At 42.4% G+C, this 21,961-nt stretch overlaps 1 protein-coding gene across 2 annotated transcripts; it reads left to right on the forward strand.

Moving 5' to 3' along the window:
• Positions 1–17: 17 nt before the first annotated feature.
• Positions 18–18,224, forward strand: LOC142587388 (L-xylulose reductase-like). Of its 2 annotated transcripts, XM_075698353.1 has the most exons (8): positions 18–269; positions 716–813; positions 5,581–5,735; positions 9,355–9,397; positions 12,494–12,658; positions 14,188–14,305; positions 16,286–16,324; positions 17,979–18,224. In XM_075698353.1, exons 1-8 carry the CDS (start codon positions 218–220, stop codon positions 18,080–18,082), a joined length of 774 nt encoding a protein of 257 aa, XP_075554468.1. In that variant the 5' UTR covers positions 18–217; the 3' UTR covers positions 18,083–18,224. The 2 variants fall into 2 exon arrangements, with proteins under 2 accessions (XP_075554468.1, XP_075554469.1); XM_075698354.1 differs by lacking the exon at positions 16,286–16,324 and having other exon boundaries at positions 20–269.
• The last annotated feature ends 3,737 nt before the right edge of the window (positions 18,225–21,961 follow it).

Here is a 21,961-nt window from a genome sequence, read left to right on the forward strand (position 1 = left end):
ACTGCATGCACTGCATGTGCGTGATATTGTTGTTGTTATCGAGTGTCGCGAGTTGCCATTCATACGCCTGATCAATGGCTCGTCTGATCTTTCGAGCTGCTTGAAGCGCCTCAAGTAACTTACTGGAAAGAGGGTCATGTGAGAAGGAGGTGCTATCGAACATTGTGGTAGTGCGAGTTATCCGGCCGCCAGAGTTCATTTCGACGGTGCAATTGCAATGGAGGTGTCGTTTAGCGGGAAACGAGCCGTGGTGACTGGTGCTAGCCAAGGCACGTTTCAATTTAATTTGCTTCTCGTAACATTACAACTTCTTTTCTAAAGAAGTTTCAAGTGATCTGAAAATGCCAGAAATTAGTTCGCTGCCTGCTGGAAGATGTGTCGCTGCATTATTAAGGTGTTCAGAAGTGACGTGAGCGGATATGCGATGCTGAGAACTTACCTGCGCGTAAATAATTGGTTTTCAATAACAAATTACAGCGCCATAAAGCAACCGGAAAGAACCAAGTACACGCGCCGCAACAAAGCCCAATCGTAAGGACACTTTTAGGACGCAGAATCACATGCAGTTTAACCGGGTTCGCATACAGGCGTGACCGCAATGTGAAGAAGGGCATGCAAGGGCGCCTAAAGGAAAGAAAAAGGAAGACGGAGACTTGTATTTCATATGCAAGACTGGTGGCATACTGACACAGTTCTCTTTCTCTCCCATTATTAGGAATAGGGAACGTAATCGCACGAGAACTTGCAAAACGAGGAGCTACAGTAATAGCTGTTGCTAGATCTGCTGGCAAACTCGAGGAGCTGCAGAAACAGGTGAGCCTGGTGATGTTCACAAATGTTAACCGTGCATTCACCCGTTTCCGTGCGATTTCGTGAATGGGTGAACGTTCATGTAATTCTGAATAAAATTATTTTGTTCGCCATCTGATAAGTAACCGAGCACTCCATGGGCGTCTTCTAAGTATGCAGCCAATGCACTTGGACTGCAAGGCAAGAGGCTTGCAATACCTGTATCTCAGGCTATACTTATCAGGCTGCATGACTTCTGATAATGCTTAAACTTAACAGCAATTTTATGAGTAAGTAAATGTGAGAGTGGGGTAGCAAAGCTATCGTTTCAACATCAAGATTGTGTTCCTATCATGTGCAGCACTGGAAGTGAAAGGAGCGCTGTTGTTTGTGCAAGTGGGTCATATTTGTGGGAACAATTCCTGCAAAGATTGACAGCACTCTTGCTGCAATGATATGCAGGTGGTTGGCTGCACACATAAAGATCTGCATGGCAGCACTTCGCTGTGAATGATTTGAGCCAATTTAAAATATCTGGTAATGAGCCAAGGTCGTACTGGGCTTGATTCCTGGCCATGCTGGATGCATTCCGATGGGGTCAGACCATGTTTTGGGTTGCTGTTAAACAAACCCTGGTGGTTAAAATAATCCAGAGCTGTCCACTACAGCATTGCTCATAATCCGCTGTGCAGTTTCGGGATGTTAGACCCCAAAATTTAGTTATATTTAGTAATGAGATATACTGATTGTCTGTGACTGGTAATACAATGTCCTCTAGCTTCACATTTTTACGCAGAAAAGAGATAGCCAATGCTATGTGGAAGAAGCTCAAACTACTAGGAAAGCTCATATTCATGCTTTGGCTCCTTTTTTATGGTTTTGTGCATGCTTGGCTTGTGCCCCACTTATTCAGCATGCACTTATTTGATGAAATTTCCTGTAACTCTTGTACAGTCTAGCATTCATCTTCAACAAAGTTAAAGCAGCAATTCTATATGCGCTCCACTTCTTTGTTTCTACAGTTCTGCCTTTTTTCATTTTATTGCGGTGGCACTTATACGGACAGGACACTTCAATCGCACTTGTGGCATCGTATGCTGTCTCATCCTCCTGCGGTCTGCTTCAGGCAGTGAAAGAGAATTCAGAACTGTTGTTAAGCATGCACTATACATAACATTCTTCTGTTGGACACAATGCACTATGCCAGAGCACTAGCACATGAAAGCAGGATAAAAAAAAACGTGCTTTGCAGCACAGGCAACACTTCACGAGACTCTGGCTGTAGCACACCTTATGGAATAACCAAACTGCAGGGAAAATGAATACATGAGCATGTCTCATCTCACTGCATGGTGAGGCTGAATACTCCATGACGAGCATACTCCAACATATCTATACATCACAACACTCCCAGGCCTCATAGCATTAACCAATAAGTGTTCCAGCAGCAGATCTACCCAGAAGCTATCCCTTGACTTCAACAGTCGTCTGTCAATGGTTTCTGGTTAATAAAATTTTTATTCAGAAATGCAAAACAATGTTGCTGTGTTGAGTTCATGGGATATTGAAGAGAAGTAATAAGTTAAGTTAGTTGTAAATTTGCCTTTACAATTGCACAATGGTCACTCTTATCATGAGAGGAGGCCTGACAAGCCAGAAAAAGACTGCAGAAAAAAAAAATGGTGGTGGTGTTGCCCTGAGGTTCTTGCACCAACTTGCCATGATGTCATGGACGTTGACAGTGTCTACTGGGGTCTAGTTAATTGCTTATTGATAAAATATGGATATATTGCATTGTAATAGAACCAAAGGCTCGGCCTAGTAAGTTTCGAGTTCTTCTACACAAACAAAACAGCATGGAAAACATGATTTTAGGGTGATAAAGAGACACAAGCAAGGGAGAAACGCACTAAGCGCACTGGCACTCAGTGTGTCTGTGTGTTTTTCCCTTGCGTGTGTCTCTTTATCGCCCTAAAATCATGTTTTCCAGATCGCACCAACTTGCCCAAGAGGAATTTTACTAAAACAGCATGAATGTGAGAAAATACATTAAAATCCACAACATCACAATTATGTACTGGCACCGAGGTTTCAGTGCAAATTTCAAATGGTGAATTTTGGCCCTTGTGCTCTTCAACAATCAACCATTCCTGCCGAATAAATAACACAAGGTTTTGAAAAAATACCAGTTTAACCCCATTTAGTGTTGCCCTTTAGTGTACCTTTAAAGGGCCCCTCACCAGGCCCCATTGCCAATTTTGGTTATACACTTGGAAATTATAAAACACTGTCTAAGAAGCATTTTATCAAGCTAATTCTTTAAATCGGTTCAGTATTGAAGGAGGGAAGAAATTAACTGTCCTGTTACCGTGTTGCCAGGAAATGAGGGTCACTTCCAACGGAGGCACTTTCTTCCTTTGCCTCGATTAGTGTCCGCAAGCAGTGTTGTTTCCCAGCCTTCTCCCTACCAGAGCCAAGACACTGCTTCATGTTCAAATGTCGAGCCTTGTTTCCTTTATTTTTTTCTTCACTTACTTTCATGTTATACAGCACATTCACGACGGTGGCATTGCACGTTCCACACTAGATGACTAACTAAAGTTGCATGTCATGGTGAGTCAAGTAGCTAGTATACTGCATTTTATGTAGGTGAATTAGTGCATGTTACATTGACCTCTCTGGCTGAAAGCATAGCTTCCTGGACAGGGAGTGCGTGCTGCGCTAGGTTTAAAATTGCAGTGGTTCTCGCGGCGTGCAGCGCTATAATAATTTGCAGACAAGATTGTCAGCGGGTAATGCCTCTGCCTGCCTTTCAAAAATGGTGAAACCTGGTGAGGAGTCCTTTAAGTATGCTGAGTCAGTCTGTGTAATTGCATGTTAACAGGTTCAGCAAGTTGTGTCGCACACGATTCTCAGATGAAAACATTTTTATTGCAGTAAGAACTGCAACTTTCTGTTACACAACTCTATATGTACAATCTGAAGTGAAGGCGCTAAAACGACGGTGGATGAAAAGGAACACACACAGGGCGCCACTTCTAACAATGGTGAAACTCCTGCTTTAGCTGAATGCAAATGCACACTGAGAAACTGTGATTGCGCTCCTCGCCGTGTGTGTGTGTGTGTGTGTGTGTGTGTGTGTGTGTGTGTGTGTGTGTGTGTGTGTGTGTGTGTGCGCGCGCGCGCGCGCGCGCGCGCGCGTGCGTGCGTGCGTGCGTGCGTGCGTGCGTGCGTGCGTGCGTGCGTGCGTGTGTGTGTGTGTGTGTGTGTGTGTGTGTGTGTGTGTGTGTGTGTGTGTGTGTGTGTGTGTGACATCCGCAATTTTCCATAACTGAACTCTGCCACACATGCTACAAAAGAAAATGAATAGCTGTGGGGCACTCTCTACTATGATATCTTACTTGCACAGACTACCGTATCACCGGTTGCTCGCATGTTGTTTGTTATTCCTTGTGCTGCAAAACAACTGGCATGGCAGGAGTGATGGAATACACAGTGTCTTCAAAGTATCAGTAATTTAAATAATATGCATGCTAGCTATGCAAACATTGCTTGCACAGGTGGCTTATTTGCTTTGGTAGATACAATCCTCATGAACAAGTAGAGTCAGGAAATACATAATTAACGAGAACTTGGGGTTACATAACTTTTCCAACCTTGCAATTATGTGACATGTTTATATTAGAAACTTGACACAACCACATTCAAAGACAGCTCCATATTGTTTTGTTCTTTTGCAGTGCTTATGTTCCAAAATATATATGATCAAAGTTGACACTCAGTATGCTAATTTCACATTCAGAGGCAGGAGTCTTGGCTCAAAGGCAAACCCCCATGTGATGCAGACGAAGCTGATTGCAGTGGAAGGGTGAAGCTGTTTGTGATTGTTGTGAAGCTGTTGAAGGGTGATTCCTTGTTTGTGCCAGCCGAGAGGAGTGCAGTTATCAGCCCTACCACTCTTCTATACTGGTACTCGCCGTGGTTTCTCAGTGGCTATGGTGTTGGGCTGCTGAGCACGAGGTCGTGGGATCGAATCCCGGCCACGGCGGCCGCATTTCGATGGGGGCGAAATGCGAAAACACCCGTGTACTTAGATTTAGGTGCACGTTAAAGAACCCCAAGTGGTCAAAATTTCTGGAGTCCTCCACTAGGGCGTGCCTCATAATCAGAAAGTGGTTTTGGCATGTAAAACCCCATAATTTAATTTTTTTTTGTATACTGGTGGGCTATTTGATGCTGATACTATAGCCTCTGAATTCAGGTGGTGCAGTGAAACATCATGGCCACAGTGTTCTAAGGCAATGGTTACACAAAAGCTTAGTGGGATGGTGGGAAGAGCACAACGGGCATCATTGCATATGGACATGCCAGCAGAGCTTTTAGTGCAGCTTAAATGGTAAAAAGTAAGGGATGGCAATTAGGATGTGGTAGCAGGAACATCTGATTGTTGGTAACAGTTCATACAAACCACATTCAAGAAGATTTTGTTGAAAATGGTTCTAGAAGAGGCACGTTAACACCAGGCACCTTCTTTACCGTTCATAAAAGGGGGTACAGGGTCCTTCATGGCAGCATTTCATAACCCATACGTAAACAAATTGAACTTCATCAACAGATGTGAGGTCGAACCTAAGTTGATATTAATGCGTGTAGAGATTTTCGGCTAATTATAGAATAAAACGATTCAATTTGCATTTGGAAAGGTTTTCAATTGTAGTGAGTGTTTAGCTTACACCACTTACTTTCAACATTTTTGCTCCATTGCCAACTGACTTTATGGTCTCTCTACAGGTACCTAACATCATACCAGTTTGTGTTGACCTGGCTGATTGGAATGCAACCGAGGCAGCACTGTCCAATGTTGGGCCAATAGATCTGCTGGTGAACAATGCAGGTGTTGCCATTCTGGAGCCTGTGGGAGAAATCAAGCCAGAGTCTTTTGATATGTGAGACATGTATTTAGTAATGAAGTATACTTGTTTATTTATTTAGTTATTTATTTATTTACTGTCAGTACTCTCAAGGCTCATAGTGCATTACAGAGAGGAGTGGGATAGCATGATATAGTTGTGGTGCACTTTGGTAAAGTTGGTGCTGTTAGTGATATCTGCAATGGATTGAGGCAGGGAGGTGTTTCCATTTTTTACTGGTGTGCGAAATGAAAGAGTTGAGTTAAGCACTAGTGGCATATCAGCACTCTGAATTTAAACTGATAAGCAACACATGATGAAAGGTAAGATGGGCATTGTTGTGACGCCGTTCCTCAAACCTCGACCGGCATTATTATTGGGTAGCATGGCGTTGTCGGCGGGCTGCAGGCTTCCGGTAGACCATGGCGACCAGGCAAGGACGAGATGATTTCTAGTGCGAAACTTGCACTGTTTATTTGATGGTTGGTGAAGGACAAGAAGAAGAGAATGTATGAATTGAAAAAGTACATTGCGGGGCCCTTTAAATAGGCCCACTAAAATCGTAGGCGGGATGTTGCTCACGTCAACGTCACGTGACAGGCACTGAGTCTGGTTGTGGATGGGCGGCTGATCCCTTTTCCCAGGTGACGTTCACACGTGCTTGCCTCCGCTGGCGGTCACCCACCGGTCGAGGATCGTAGGCGGCTTATATCCTTTCTTCTAGGCGACGTTGGTTCATGGAAAGGGTCTCTCCTAGAGTCGCACAATTTGTGAAAAGGGTTCTCCCCTAGAGTCACACACACAAATGGGCCTGTCGTCACTGCGGGGCGCCTGCCAGACCGGCAACCACTCGAGACAACCATAGCAAATTAGTAATCCATCCTGCGTTTCGGTTGAGCAGGGTCTTTCGAGCATACTTTTTGCCCGGAGTGTTACACGCCAACCATAACAGCATGTACTATTGTTTCTTAAGAGCTGGGTTTAACACAATCTTATGAAAAAGACAGGCAACCATCCTTGCGCCACAATGCTAGGTCGGGTAAATCGAGGGTTAGAGGTAAACTAAAGACAAATATTAAGTCTAGCTAAATTAATAGATTGATGCTCATGAGGCTTCAATATTACTGAGTGTCTACCAACCGGGAAAACCAGGAATTCTCAGGGATTTCGAGTAGTCTGGAAAAACTTAGTGAAAACTCGGGGAATTTGTGCTTCTATCAGGGAAAATTAGCTGTAATCTTATTGAAAGTGAACTAAAGTCGCAGTAATGCAGGCTCGAGTAGCAGACAGGAATAGTAACGAATCGTCGGCTGGAGGAGTTGCCAGTGTACAGTCAACAACCGACTTTCGCGGCACCACCACTCCATAGAGTCAATTTATAGAACGTCTGAAATTTAGGATGCAAGAACTCTTCGCCGTCCGATTTTCCGGACTTTTTGCCATGACTGCAGGTCCGAAACGGCATTAATCAAAGCCACCACCGCTGCCGTTTTTATTACCTTGCCGCCTCGAACCGGCACTCTCGCACGCATATTCGCTGGCAGCAGTAGCCACCTATGGTAGCCACAACGCTAGACCTAGTTGCTTCAACGTTCGCTATAAGATAGTTTTAGGTTAGGACGCAAGCGGCTTGCGTCCCCTAATCTAAAACTCTCTATTAAGCTTCTTGCCGTTGGGTGCCATGTTTTTCGTCGAAAGGATTCGCCGCTGTTAGCAATAGCACCGACTCTGCCTTTGTGGTCCTCGCGATTGGCTTCGAAGCTAGGAAAGCACGGTGCGTTGCATAATGACAGTTCCGGAAAGTCAGCTTCGCTTCTATACAGAAATGTTATTTGGTGAAGCATATGCAAAAGTATTGCGGTGAAGCACAACAAGCGTGGGTAGGGGCTATTGCCCCAGGACGCAGTATGTATTCCTTAATTATACGCGCGTGCACCCGGTATCTCCTGTCACAGTGCGAGCACCGATATGCCTAATACGTGTACCGACAGGCCTTCAGAGCTTTTTCGAATGTGCCTGTGGCGGTTTGAACCCATAAGGGCAGTAAAAGACATGTATTCATTTTTTCCAACTGGCCGATTTTTCGGACGTTTTCGCGGCCCCTAGGGAGTTTGAAAAATCGGACGTTGACTGTACAATTGACCAAGAAGGTGCTTCAAATGGTCCGTGGGGCGAACGAGCAGCGGAAGGAGGATGAGAACAGAAAGGACCAATGCTTTGAGGAATGAACAAGAAAGGAAGCGTGCTGCCGCCGTTTTGAAGGAGCTTGAACTCAAAAAACAAAGTGTTGGCTGATGCCGAGATGCAGGTGTCCCTCATCTAAACTAAAATAAACTCTTTAACTCAGGGAAACACAACACTGAGGCGTCGTGCGCAGGCTGAGAGTGTGTTGGGACAGTTGAAGTTGACTTACGAGCTGTTGAGAGAGAATCTCAATTATAACAAAGTTTGGGCCTCATACCACTGAGCTTGCTATCTGTTGATAGAGACAGCTCATGTTCGAAAATATTTGCTTATGTATGCATCTCCTTTTTCTTCGTATTTGAGAATGTCCAACTCAATTTGCAATTTTTTTCGAAGAGATTTTATTTGCTGTGCATTACTAACCCCTCCCTTCTATTCTTTTTTTTTTTTGAATAAAATAAACACTACTCTTTAGTATTAAAACTGGATTAAGTCGTTTTCTTTTAAAATTTTTTTCACATGCTTACTAGAGAGTGACAGCATCGGGCGACATGGTTTCAGCCCATCTTGACATAAAACATAGTTCTGCGTCACTTGGAGAATTTCGCAAAGGCATTCATGGAAAACCTGGAAAACTGAGGGAATTTTTGAAATGCGAATTTGGTAGACATCCTGTATTATCGTGCACAAAGTTTTAGTTGTATAGAAATTGAAGTAAATGTAGGACACGATTTGTGTCTCGCCCAAGACATTCAAGTGCTGGCCTGATGTTGTAGGCATACCTCATTATAATTCTTTCACTAGTACTCAACCTCTCCCTATATAAAGATCATTGCATTGCATTATAAGATGGAAGAAAATGCTATTTGCCCAGTTCTATTTGATTTTTAGAAAAAGAACTCATTCACGTTACCCTTGACAATGATGTGGGCAGCTGAAAGGTCTCATTTTCGCTGGACTCTGTGCCACCTGCGCTTGAGCGTTTCAATAGTTTTATTATCGCATAGTAGTGCGCTGGTTTTGCTGGCTCGCGAAACTCGCACAAATGTGATGTTGTAGGATGCCCGAAAGGTTCACGTCACTTGGCCGAAAGCAACTTCAGCAGCGAATCTAATGCTCTATCTTAACTTGGTTTCCTCCACGGCTGTTCATTTGTTTTGCACACACACACACACACAAAATTTGCCTATCTCTATCACCATCCCTGGTTGTGTCATACAACAGTTGTAACTAATGTTGCCAAATGTAGGCTATATTTTGTTTTACATACAGAACTGTGATCATACTCACTTCTGACCACATGAGCATATAAGGTGTATTGTTTTATTGTAGGAATATGAGGAACTACCTGTAGCTAGCAGAATCTGACCATTTTCCTTTGTGTCTTTCATAGGGTTGAGTGTGTAGTCCTGAAGAGTCAACCATGTAACTAATGTTTCAAGACTAATGTTTTTATTGCTTCTCATTGCAGCTCCTTTGCCACAAATGTGAAAGCTGTAATTAATGTGTCACAGGTGGGTTAGCTCTGTCTATCCATATTCAAATCATCTGTTAATGAGGATTGTGTACTACAGAATGAATAATCAGTACGTAGGACTCCATGCTCTTAGGAGTGCTAGTGAAGTATTTTTATTTCTGCAATTTATTTCTTTATGCCCTTCAATTTTATGAATGGTTATTTCTTTTATTTTTTTATATAGGGGTTTGTAAATAGTAAAGTTTGATTTCCCTTTTATGAACCTATCTCTGCCTTGTTGATTTCTGTAGAACTTATTTGGAGGTCAAAAGAAAAGATTATTTGAAAAAGTTAAATTTGTCGCCTACCTCAGCATTGGTGGGGAATTTAATAGAAAATTGAAAACATAAGATTATGAAAATTAATTATACTTGGACACAGTGCTGTAGCAGAACTATAGCATGTCACATGCTTAAAGCTTATAATAAACAGTACACTGCACCTTCTTAATTTGTTCAGTTCTCAGCAAGTTCACTTGTATCAAGTTTGTGATCACTATAGTATTACCTTTGTCACTGTCGGTTAGCTATGGTGATAAACTTCATTGTCCTTCACTTTTCCGTGTATGCTCCACATGGAGTACTTACCGTATTTTCCCGCATATAACCCGTCACCATGTATAACCCACATGCCAATTGCAACTGCCCAGGAAACAAATAATCTGCATGTGTAACTCGCGGGAATAACTGCATACAACAATGCTGAAATCTTTGTAAAAATAATCTCAATTTGCGGATGCGCAACTCGTCCAAGGCTTATCTACGGCCAGTGGCTCTGTTCCCCATCTCTTTGGTGATGCTGATAATCTTCAGCTTCTGCTGCGCTCTAAAGGACTGCTGTCGAGCACAGCTCATTGTTATCGGAGTTCTGGTTCTACTAAAGAAAACATATCGACCCGGAAAGAAGAGGAGGGTGGGTGACAATGAAAGAGGGGAGAAGGGAGCTTCAACACTCAGGGTTGTAGAGAGGGTGGGGTTCCCTGTAAGATAACGAAACTTTAAATGGAGGGAAACTTTGCCTGAAATTGTGGCTTCACGGCAGAGCGCACATTACTGCCGTGAAGCGACATTTTGAGGCACAATTTACGCTTCCATGAAGACACACCGCAAGGCAAAATTAGCACATAATCCGCAACCCGTCTTTACCGTTAAATTTTTGAATTTATAGTCCGGGTTATAAGTGCTAAAATACGGTACTCTACCTTAGCACTTCTCGGCATCAAAGAATTATCCCAAGGGTGTGACACTTTTGTCACATGGGTATTGCATTTCCTATATGACAGTGAAAGTTGAACAAGTACTTTAGAATAATACATACACTGTCTATCTTCATTGTGCATGTGCATGCACCTTCTCTTCTACTGATTTGTGATGTGCTATTTCATCTGAAATGTAGGTCAGTCGTTTGTATTCATAGTGAGATGCCTCATGTTCATTTGTGGCTCCGTGATATAAACTTAGCCTTCTCTATTACCAACACATGCGAAAATAATTTTGTTCAGAAGTTTTAGAAATTGGCTATACACTTGTGCATGTTGCTTGGGCACAGCCAGCTTTCATAAAAAGCTCAAAGCACGTCTGATATGGGCAGTGTTGCAACTTGTAGAATCATGAATATGCAAGTTGCCCTGCCAAATCAAGAATAATTTCTTGCAGAAAGGAACGCATAAGCAGAGAAAGCAATACTAAATATGTGGACTAGGACAGCTATGAGAAAACCAAAATGTGCTGAGGCAAACTTTTCTTGTAGTGTTTATAGCATAGTCCACTTTCTCTAATCATAATCATCACTGCTCTAGCAGCTGATACAGACTGTTCTTGAATTCGTTGGCTAGGAAACTGTTGAGTGGTGCAGTCACAGCTTCCCTGACATATTCAACATTCCTGAATGGTTGCTCCTTTGAGTCTATGTTCATTTTCAAGAATGGAAGGAATAGAGTGAGAGCCATGTCTGGGAAACAGGGCAGGTGGCTTATTGAGACGAGTCCAACCTTCAGTAGGAACTAAATCACTAAGTCTGCATTGTAGGCTGGCGCACTACCATCAGGAAGGAGCACGGCACCATAAACATTGTATGAATAATTCTTTTGCCAAGATATTCATCAACAATTTTCCAGGTGATTTCATGGTTAATACATAGTTCTACCTTTGTCACCTTAACAATGAATGCCAAGGAAACTGATCAGCAGACAGTAGATGGGGCAGTGAAGTTTGACATACAATTCAGGACACTATAGCAAACAGTTATTGGTTTGTGTCTACATTCAGCAGCCAAGGAATCTCCAGCATATGTGTTAGCTTGTCCTGACCATCTTTTAAAACAGTGGGGGCTTCAACTTCCATGATGCAGCCTTCTAAGCACTCGCCTCCTTGCTTTGAAGACGATTAGAAGCACTAAGAAGCTGCCAATTTGAATTCCAAAACAGCTGCAAAAGTGCATACTGGAAAACTTGAAAAATGAATAGGGAATTCTTAACAGCACTACATTTGTTACTTTTTAAGGTAATGATAGTTCTAATACATGTAGTTCTAATGCACATCAGAATTTGGCTTCACCCATGTGCCATGTTAGTGGCAAACAGCTGCGAGTGCGTTGCGCGCTATCAGAGGTTTTGATGAGTGCAGATAGGAGTAAAAGTTGTGCAACTGTCTGTCATTGTCATTGCTTTCTTTCACACCTGTTCATTTGAGATATGCCCATAGGGGTTCATTTCTTGAAAATGTATCTGTAATTGTGAGCAAAAGTTTGGAGATCAATGGTGTCACAAAAGTATTTTTTTTTTTTCTTTCGCAGCCTGGGTGTGCTTGCTGAAATCAAGTGGTACCTGCATGCACATGTTTGCCCAATGTAATGTATTGAAGCAATTCAACATTTCGGAGCTGTGCTAGAAGAAAGTTTAGTTTTTTGCTGATGCAGTGGTCTCCAAACATTTGCTTATGGCTGTGCATACCATTTTATGTTTGCAGTTAAGTTTTAAAAGATTTTGAGAAGTAATGTCATTTCTGTCATAGTAACATTCTATGTTTCACTAGGAATTTTCCTTAGCGTTCTTTTGCGTTTCACTACTCACTGTGGCTTTTTTAAAACTGTGCAGCTCTGTGCCAAATCAATGAAAGAACGACGTGTAGCTGGTGCAATTGTCAACGTCTCGAGCCAGGCGGGCATTGCAGCCCTGGCAAACCATGCTGTCTACTGTGCCAGTAAAGCAGCTTTGGATCAGCTTACCCGAGTAATGGCTCTTGAACTCGGGCCTCACAAGGTTTGATGTTTTTCTTCTGCAATCAGCAAATGTCATTTTTCTGTTAATGGGTAAATGGTGCAAGTAATCATAGTGCATCAGTGTATAATAGTGATAATCATTTGAGACCAGATGTTTAGGCACCAAGAAATGCTATTTTAGGTGCCTATAAGAGGCTCTAATGCTGCAATTTAAGGCATATATAGGCTTCAAATACTGTCCTTCAGGCATGTATAGGCTCCATGTATAAGAATTTCCCCATTGCATCTGAGGATAAATTGTGATTTTCCAAGGATCACAGTCCACTAAACTCCTGTTTTATGAAATTCATTTTATTTTCTTAATAAAATGAAGTGGAGTCAAGTTGCGCAACTTACACGATTTAGCTGAAACTTGGTGTGGCTAGACACCACGAGAAAAGTTGTGAGAGTAGTGACAAAGAAGTGCCATGTCAAGATTTTCTTGTTGCAATTTGCACCTTTTTTCACCGAGTATTGGTTTGTATGAAGAAAAGGAATCGAGGGGCTCAATATCCAACAAAGTTAGCAGCACATATTTGTAAGTACTGCAGAGCATTCGATGATCTAATGCCCTCTTAAATTGGTGAATATTGGCCGTTCAGAGCCTTTGACAGCTCTTTCAGCACCAAAACCCGGAATTTTTATCTGAGACATACTGAAGTTTTGAACTAACTCTGTCAGCAGCACGCCCTTCGGGGATGGTGGTGACCCTTTGCTGAATGTACAGTGCTCAGTGATTCAAATGTGACAATAGAGCACGTGGCTGCCGGTGCTTTTGCAACTCTGGTGGGTGCTGGAAACACTGAGTTGATGCATTATAGTATGCGATGGACGCAAGGGCTTTTGTGACTGCATTTGGCCCCCTAGTGATCACCCAGTGCTCACCAGTGATGCAAAAAGTGCCAGTTGCCAGCCGGCCCGATTGTCCTGTTTGAATAGTTTAGCACTGTACAATATGAGCCTCACATTCTGGGTCAGAGTTGTGCCTGAACATTCAAGCTTCTTAAGGATGTTGGCTAAAAACATAAAGTGAGCACACAAGTGTGTGAAGTCAGTTTCAAGTGTATCGCCCCATAGCGCAGTTTTAAGCCTTTTCACAGCAATGTTCTAGTCTGTTGCAAAGCTGTTAACAACAGCCTTGACATTGGCAAAGTGTTTGTGGTAATAACCGGCTGCCATCAGCCAAGTTTCTGAATGGGTGATGATAAAATTACGAACAACATAATAGAACAGAGAAAAAGGCATTTTTAGGCTCTGAAAGTCCAATACAGTCACTAATATCAAAATTGGCATTTATAGGCACAATAAGAAGTGCTGCTAAAATTATTCTGAACCATAATTTGTGCTTATAAATAAAGTAGGCACAACAGATACGTAAGGAAAAAATAGGCATTTTGCATTAAGTTCCAGTTTACAATAATCATAGCGTGATAATCTTTGTGTATGATCACTCTATTTGCCCTGCACTGGCACATTTGTAAGCAATGTTGCTAGTTCGTAAAATCTTTGCTTATTGGCTGTGCATTTCAGATTCGAGTAAATTCAGTGAACCCTACTGTGACGAACACTCCTATGTCCTTGGTTGGCTGGAGTGACCCTCTCAAGGCTAGCAACATGCGGTCCAAGATCCCCCTAGGACGCTTTGCAGGTGAACAATAACTTTTTCTTGTACGAGTTGGTGTTTGCTGAATGACAGGAGATTGTAGCACAAAAACCCATTTCTCAAAACTGCGCTTCCTACTACAGCACACTGTTCATCAGCAATACAATAAATGAAACTTGTGCACCGTATCCAGACTGTGTAAGGCAGCAAACATTTCTCCATAGTTCCCTAAAAAGTCCATTCTAAAGAAAACTCGCCTGCAAAACTACATGATATTGTAGTGCAATAAACCTGAGAAAAAAAAACATTCTAAGTGACAGACAGAAGCGAAAGAAAGACTGCACTACACTCACAACTGCTTATTAGGCACAAAGCTTGCTACACATATACAGCACACACTCTCAACATCAGGTGGTGGCAAAGAGCAAGCGAAAGGTAATCTTGTTTGCAACAAACCTAGCAATTCATATAATGAAACAGATGTTTGACTAACACATGCTTGGTCACTGATATGAATGTGATATTCCTCTAGCAGTTCCTGCGCGCTATCTGCAATGAACAGGGTGCTCATATCCTTTTTCAAGTTGTTTGCATGTTCCCTCATTCGGTTGTTCACACAGCAGCTGGTCTGCCCGACGTAGGTTTTTCCGCAACTTAGTGGTATCTGGTAAACCGCAGCACTGGAACACTTTTGCACATAGCATATGCCCCTGAATCACGGGGTGTGCTGTGCAAACATGCAAAGTCAAGCACGCAAAATGCTACGTGCAAAAGTGTTCCACTGCTGTGGTTCACCAGATACCACTAAGTTGCAGAAAAACCTACTTCGGGCAGACCGGCCACTGTCTGAACGACCGAATGAGGGAACTTGCAAGCAAATTAAGAAAGGATATGAGTGCCCATCTCTCTGCGCATTGCAGATCATGCTGCTGTAACCCACGTTTTCCTGAGGTAAGAATCCTGGGTAAGAGCAGAGATAAAGCCACGCGGGAACTGCTAGAGACATATCACATTCATATCAGTGATCAATCATGTGCTAGTCAAACATCTGTTTCGTTATATGATGCAGAAATGAAATTGCTAGGTTTGTCGCAAGCAAGATGACCTTTCGCTTGCTCTTTGCAGCCCCCTGATGTCGAGAGTATGCGCGGTATAATATGTAGCAAGCTTCGTGCCTAATAAACAGTTGTGAGTATAGCACTGTATTTCTTTCTCTTCTGTCTGTCACCTAGAATCTTTCTGTTCCGGTCTTTTGCGCTACAATATCGTGTAGTTTTCCAGGTGAGTTCTCTTTAAAAGTGGGCTTTTTGGGGAACCATGGAGAAATGTTTGCTGTCTTACACAGCCTGCATACGGTGCACAAGTTTTATTCATTGTATTGCTGAGGAACAGTGTGCTGTAATGAGAAGCGCAGTTTTGAGAAACGAGTACTCAAAATCTGCAGCAAAATGCACTGCTGTTCTAACTTAATATGTTTCTGCTCGCGTAAACTGTCAACGGGAACAGCAATGCATTTCAAGCTCTCCTAGTTCTCGCTACTTTTGCATTTCATGGCACATTCTGTGTCCATATTTTTCCGAAATGAAACTGGTCCTAGGCACAAAGGTACTAGGCAATGCTGCCGGAGATCTAACAATTCAGTTTCGCTACATATGCGCCCATCGTGACATCAGGTATACCTATGACAACTAGTAGCCTCTGTGGTGCTGTTCCCACTGTGCAGAAGCACAGGTCCTGTGTGCTTGCTATTGCTGTCATTGCTTCGGCCTTCAAGTGAGACTGTAAGTAATTAAGACTGTGCACATTTATGGACCTGTATTTGTGAATATACAACAAAGCTTCCATTGCTTTTTAGAATATACGTTTTCACTTTTGTGTTATGATCAATTCCTCTGAAAGGGGGATTAACCAATTTTCTTAATTTCAGTACTTCTCATAAGAAATATTCTATTATTTAATATTCAAGGAGGTAAAATTTAAGAATGTGAGTCCACAGTTTTTATTCTGCATAAAATTTCACTACAGGAAATGCACTAGCAACAAGGCTGCAATTCGAGAGCAATGGTAAGACTTTGTTAAAAAATTTAAACTGAGATAGAAAAGATAGCTTTAAATATTGAGAAGCGTGCAATTTTATTCTCAGTGCATGTATGGTCATTAGAATTAGTCTAGGGCATTCATGGGGCCTTCTTCAATTTTGCATTGTTCTGTGACGACAACTTCCAGTGTTTTTAAAGCTCACAAGTGCACAGGCTTTTGCCTGTGACAAGCACTGGTTGGTGTTTTCAGCTTCTCCAGTACTTATTCCCTTATGGTAGCCACTTTCATAAAACAATAGCCACTAAATTAAGCTATTATGTGTTGTGACTAGCATCTGCACTGACACTTTCGGGCATGTTGTCGCCGTGCTAAAGCAACACACCCTTTCGCTTGAATTAGCTGAAATAGTCTCATTATCCTCAGAAGCTGCAGTGCTTATTGAATTTTATGTTCCGGTTTTGGAAACCCATGCAGTTTTCTCGGAAAGAGAAACCTGGATGGGTTTCTTTGTAGCTTTGTGCTGCTCTTGGGTGGCTGACAATATTTCGATTTCATGAAACATACTCCGCCTTGTGGGCTTCTGCAGAACTGATTTGCCATACAACACTGCATCTCTTGCTGTCAGGGTTCTTGAAACTGTCGAATACAATGGCTACTCGTATGCAGCCAGTTGCTCCTCCTTGCTAGCTCTACCTCTTGGTTTTGTGAAGGGTCCCTGTGTCCAGAACACCATGCGCATTTTCCCAACGAAATAGCAAAAGTTCTCTAGAAATTGCCGAGTGATTACTGATCGGAATCAGTGTTGATACAAATCAGACTAGATACAAAGATGTGTAGCCACTCGTGGCATGAAGTTGCATAAAACAGATGTGTCTGTAACAATTGTGGCATATTTAACAGGGATAAGCGGGCTAGTTGGTGGTCGTTATTGGAATGCATCATGTAACCGCACAAAAACAAGGGACAAAGAAGGAACACACAAGACAAGTGTGTTCCTTCTTTGTCCCTTGTTTTTGTGCGGTTACATGATGCATTCCAATAACAATTGTGGCTTGAGTTTTGTTAGTTACATTATTGCTTAGACAAACTGCAGAATACAACCTTTTCAATGGTACAAGTAATTTCCCCTGTTGTCCTTGGTGTCTTTGTTTGTTGGCTTCTTATGATATGATTAATAAAAATTGGGCCCCTCGGTTAAACCCCTTTGTTCTCGTTCAGTGGTGATAGCCATTCACACTACGTCAGTTCTCGTGCCACAAATTTTGGATTTTCTACAGCAAGGGTGTAGACTAAGATTTTCTGGCATTTACTCGAATAGTCAAGTAAGCCCGAAGCTGTTATAGGTAATCTTTCAGCCACAAATTGAGATGTCTTGTGCCATGTCCCTCCATAATAATCTGAGAAAGTCAGCAGAAAATGCGGCATTCGGCTTAGGTATTCATAACAGTATTGGCTAATGACTAACCATGTTTATTTTCAGCACTTAAAAAACATTTCAGTGCTCTTTTTAAAACAGCATACTGCACGGAAAGGTGCACGTTCCAGAATTTAGCATTTTACTAGAGTAACTGTAATATTTTACAGTAATTTCCTGAAGTTCTTAAAGTTGTGCATGGTGGTATCAACATACCTGACTTATCCTTCTTTTTTTCCCTCTCCCGCTGGTGCTTGCTTGCAGAACCAGAAGAGGTCTGTGATGCAGTTTTGTATCTGCTGAGTGATCACTCCTCGATGATTACTGGAACAGTGTTGCCAGTAGATGGTGGTTACACAGCCTGCTGATCCCAGCCTGAACTGTTAATCTCAGACTCTGCTGCTGGAGTACAGGCTGTGATTACACTTTGTGCCGAGGAAGATGTTTCTGGCCACTGTGGTATTATTGAAACCATGGAACTTGTCAGAATAAAGTATTTGATTAATTCTACCTGTTAGTTTCTATATTGTGTGGAAACTGTAACTACTATATGTGAAGAAAAATGGCTTTCACACATATCTAAGCAGGGCACTAATATTCTGCCCCATGAGGTTGATGCATGTCATTTTATCTTTTGCATCTCAGAACTTGTGTTTAAGGCAGAGTTGAGCTAGTTGGAATTTAGACAAAGACATGTTCCGGCACATAAGAAAAACGAAAAGAGGTGCAGATTCCAACGCTCTATCTTTCCTGTCATCCTTTTGTCTCTGCTCCTCTATTAATTTTTCTTATGTGCTGGAACATGTCTGTCAGAACTTGCATACGGCAAAGTGTATTTTTACAGTGAAGCTGTATATGGCTATGTTTCCATTTTTTCTGTGTGCGTAAAAGAGGTTAGCATAGACCAAGAAATCGATATAGTTAAGTCCAGCACTCCGACGCGCCCAGTGTTGAGCGACGCTCGCCCGCGCACTGATAACTTCTGATTATAAACACTGAAGGCGCTTATATAGTCCGACGCTATGTGTGCACCTCTTTACTGTGACATCAACATCGCTTAGTGACGTTATCGGCAGTTGGGTTCTGGCCGTGCTATGGGTAGGATGTGTATTGTTCAAACTGAGGAAGAGCAGCGTGCCCTCCCAGAGTTATGGCGTGAGCAGAAGCGGGAATGGGCGTGAAGGCAGCAGGAAGCCAGTAACGCCAGGCGTGCGTCGGTCGACGGGCCTGGACCATCGCATAGTGGCCTTCCGTCCAACAAAGAACAGCAGCATGACCATGAAAATTGCCTTCACAAACAGAAACGGACATGAGCACGGCGGCGGCGGAAGGAGTCCACTGACGACTGACGACGAGTGGGCCGCCAACAACTACTTTATGTGTGATGCCCATTGGGACCCTGAATACCGCGAAGAGGATAGGTTCGGCTTTCAATGCTATACACGTGTCAATGTACCAACTATGCGTCATTGGTCATGACTTGACGTTTGCTAAAAATCTTTTCAGCATTGTTGCTCAGCCCATGGCCATCTACCATAAAGACCATAAAGCGATGATCACTATGGTAACAAAATGAAGTAAAAGACGGTATAATCACGAAGTCACGTGTGTGTGTCTTTATTCAATCAATAGTGTCATTACTATACACAGCTTTGCTGGTCATCCACCTTCACAGAGTGTAATGGCACTGAATTTTTCTTAAATTGCTTCATGACAGCTCAGTGAATCAGTTTGCTGTCTTCCTCATCTTGCTCAGCACTGGTTTGCCACTGCATTAGCATGTAGGAGAGCACACCTATATCATGGTTTGATATTGACAAGGATTAAAACTTAAGTGATATAATTTAGAGTGCCGAGTGGATGCACTCACCTCTGGCAAAAATGCAGGAATTGGGACACCACAATGGTATGCAAGCTTGCACAAACAATACAAAATGAACTCTATTGAACAATTTCTACATAAAAAATTGGCTAGCAGAAATTAAGATTCCACAATGGAAACTTGTGCGCATACCTTGTCGCATCACAAATGGTGGAAATAAAATGTGTCTCAGATAAACGGCAGAGCAAGAGTAATGTTTTGATAGTGTGTTATAAGTAAAAAAATAATGCCTGAAATCAATATTTGCATAAACCAGAAAAAATACACATTTTTTTGGAGCAGTGAATAGTATGTGCCGGTATTCTGTATGTACCAATATTCTGTGAGGCATTTGCTCTTTTTTGTTGTGCTACCATAAATTGTAGCTTTCATTTTAGATGAGCAATGACAAAAATTTTATTATTTTTCTTTTTTAACCTCTTATTGTTTTAATAAACACATTTAAATTGAGCAGAGCTGAAGCTTGGGCTAGTTAGTTACTGAAGAGAAATATGTTGCACAGCACAGTACAGGAGGAGGAGCAGGTAGTATAAGTGCAGGAAAAGTTAAGCACTCTCTATTAACAGGCTTGGTTTAAATGTATGCACTTGGAACTGCTAGTTGGAACAACCAAAATTAGTTTCATATCACTAATATCTGCCTGCCCCTCATGTAATGTCCTGTTCAGGGACCTTTGAGGTATAATAAATAACTACGACATGATCAAATTTATGGGCTTAAGAAAAACTGATATGGTTGTCCAATGTGGAAGAATGCCTTTATATCTGCAAATTTTCTACTACATGTCATTTTACTTTGAAAACAAACCGTCTTGCATCATACAGCAGCCTGTAAAACAGTTAGTGTTGCAGAGATAGATGACAACTGTAATTTGTGCACCAGAATTGATGCAGCCATGCATGTTTCTTGATGTGGAAACTCTTGTGTGCGGAGTGTTATTTCTCAGTGAGAGACTGTCACACGACATGTTTGTGCTGGGCACTTGCATCAGGTTCCACTTTCACCTAAGTGTCCTGTTCCAGTTTAGGAGCTGAGAGCTCGTATGTTGCAAAATCGCATCAAATGGATATGTTGCAATCATTACAACCTTTAATTATGGCATGATGCAAAGAGTGCTACAAATGTTTGTGTTTCTAATTTAATATGATCACTTTATAACATACGCCATATGCAGCATGGCTTCAGAGTTGATGCAGAACTCGTTACATTGCGGAGAACTTGTGTTGTACATTTGCCTGAGCACTTTGGTTATGGGCACCAAATGCTCTGTTGAGAGTCGTGTTGGGAAAGATAGAGATACAATTTAATGATATGCTGGAGATTTTGACCTGGTTAATCACCTGACATGTTACTCCAGGTGTCGGGTGACGAGAGTTGTGTAGTTTTTCTGCAAGATAATATTAAAGATGGGCATGCACACTGCCATTCGTTCCAATAAACAGAATTTCACTGCCCAACTTGTGCTTGCCACTCATGACGTTCACAGTTCAGCCTACAGTTAAGCACTTGCTCTGGAGCAGCAGCCATGGAGAGAAGAAAACTCTGAGGAGAGGCAGTGATGTCATTTTCTGCAAGGAAGAGGCAGCTCCTCTCTGCCTGCGCTTTCTCACCTCACAGTCGAGTGTGAAGAAAAAAAACTTTCTGTCATGTGTAACCTACAATTGCTCTACGATCGAGCGATCTCATGCAGTCTTTGCCACACGCAGTGGTCCCTCTGCAAGACAATATATTCACTTGCACAGGAGGGCATAAGAAATGTTTTACTCTGGAGAAAAGAAAAAAGCAGAAGGGAGCACGACGTCAGGCAGTTGGCTTTCACAAGGCAACCTCCTCTGATGCAGTTCTCTCCCTGTTTCATTTGCCAAATGCGTACATTGCGCATAGAATCCTGGGAACAGTATGCCATGCTTGGCTTGGTTCGTGGTAGGTACATACATAGGTGTTCTCTGGTAGGTTTGAGTGCTGCTGACTGCTGGAATTGCTGCTGCCTTGTCCAGCCCATGCTGCTCGCTTTCCGCTTGGTGCACTTGATGCCTTGCGTTCTTGCCATCGATCATATCCAACTTCTCTGGATATCAGAGTTTAGTTCGCAGGGGTGCCACCACACGACATATTGACCTTAAACTGTTCAAACTTCCCGCGGTGACTTATGATGACGTCAAGTAAATAAAAATTAAAGAATTAAAAGCCATTCCTGCGCACTGAACTTCACTAAGCGTGTAGCGCCGGCGTTATCACTGTTCTTGATAAAAAGTAGCTGCTCGTCGGCTGGAATTCACATATCATGCTTAGATGCGTTTTGTCGTGACATGGCAAACGCAGCGATGATTGATTCCAGCCTTTTTAGAGGCTTTCCGAAAAGCAG

The sequence above is a fragment of the Dermacentor variabilis genome, chromosome 1, assembly GCF_050947875.1.
Source record: "Dermacentor variabilis isolate Ectoservices chromosome 1, ASM5094787v1, whole genome shotgun sequence".
Lineage (NCBI taxonomy): Eukaryota > Metazoa > Arthropoda > Arachnida > Ixodida > Ixodidae > Dermacentor > Dermacentor variabilis.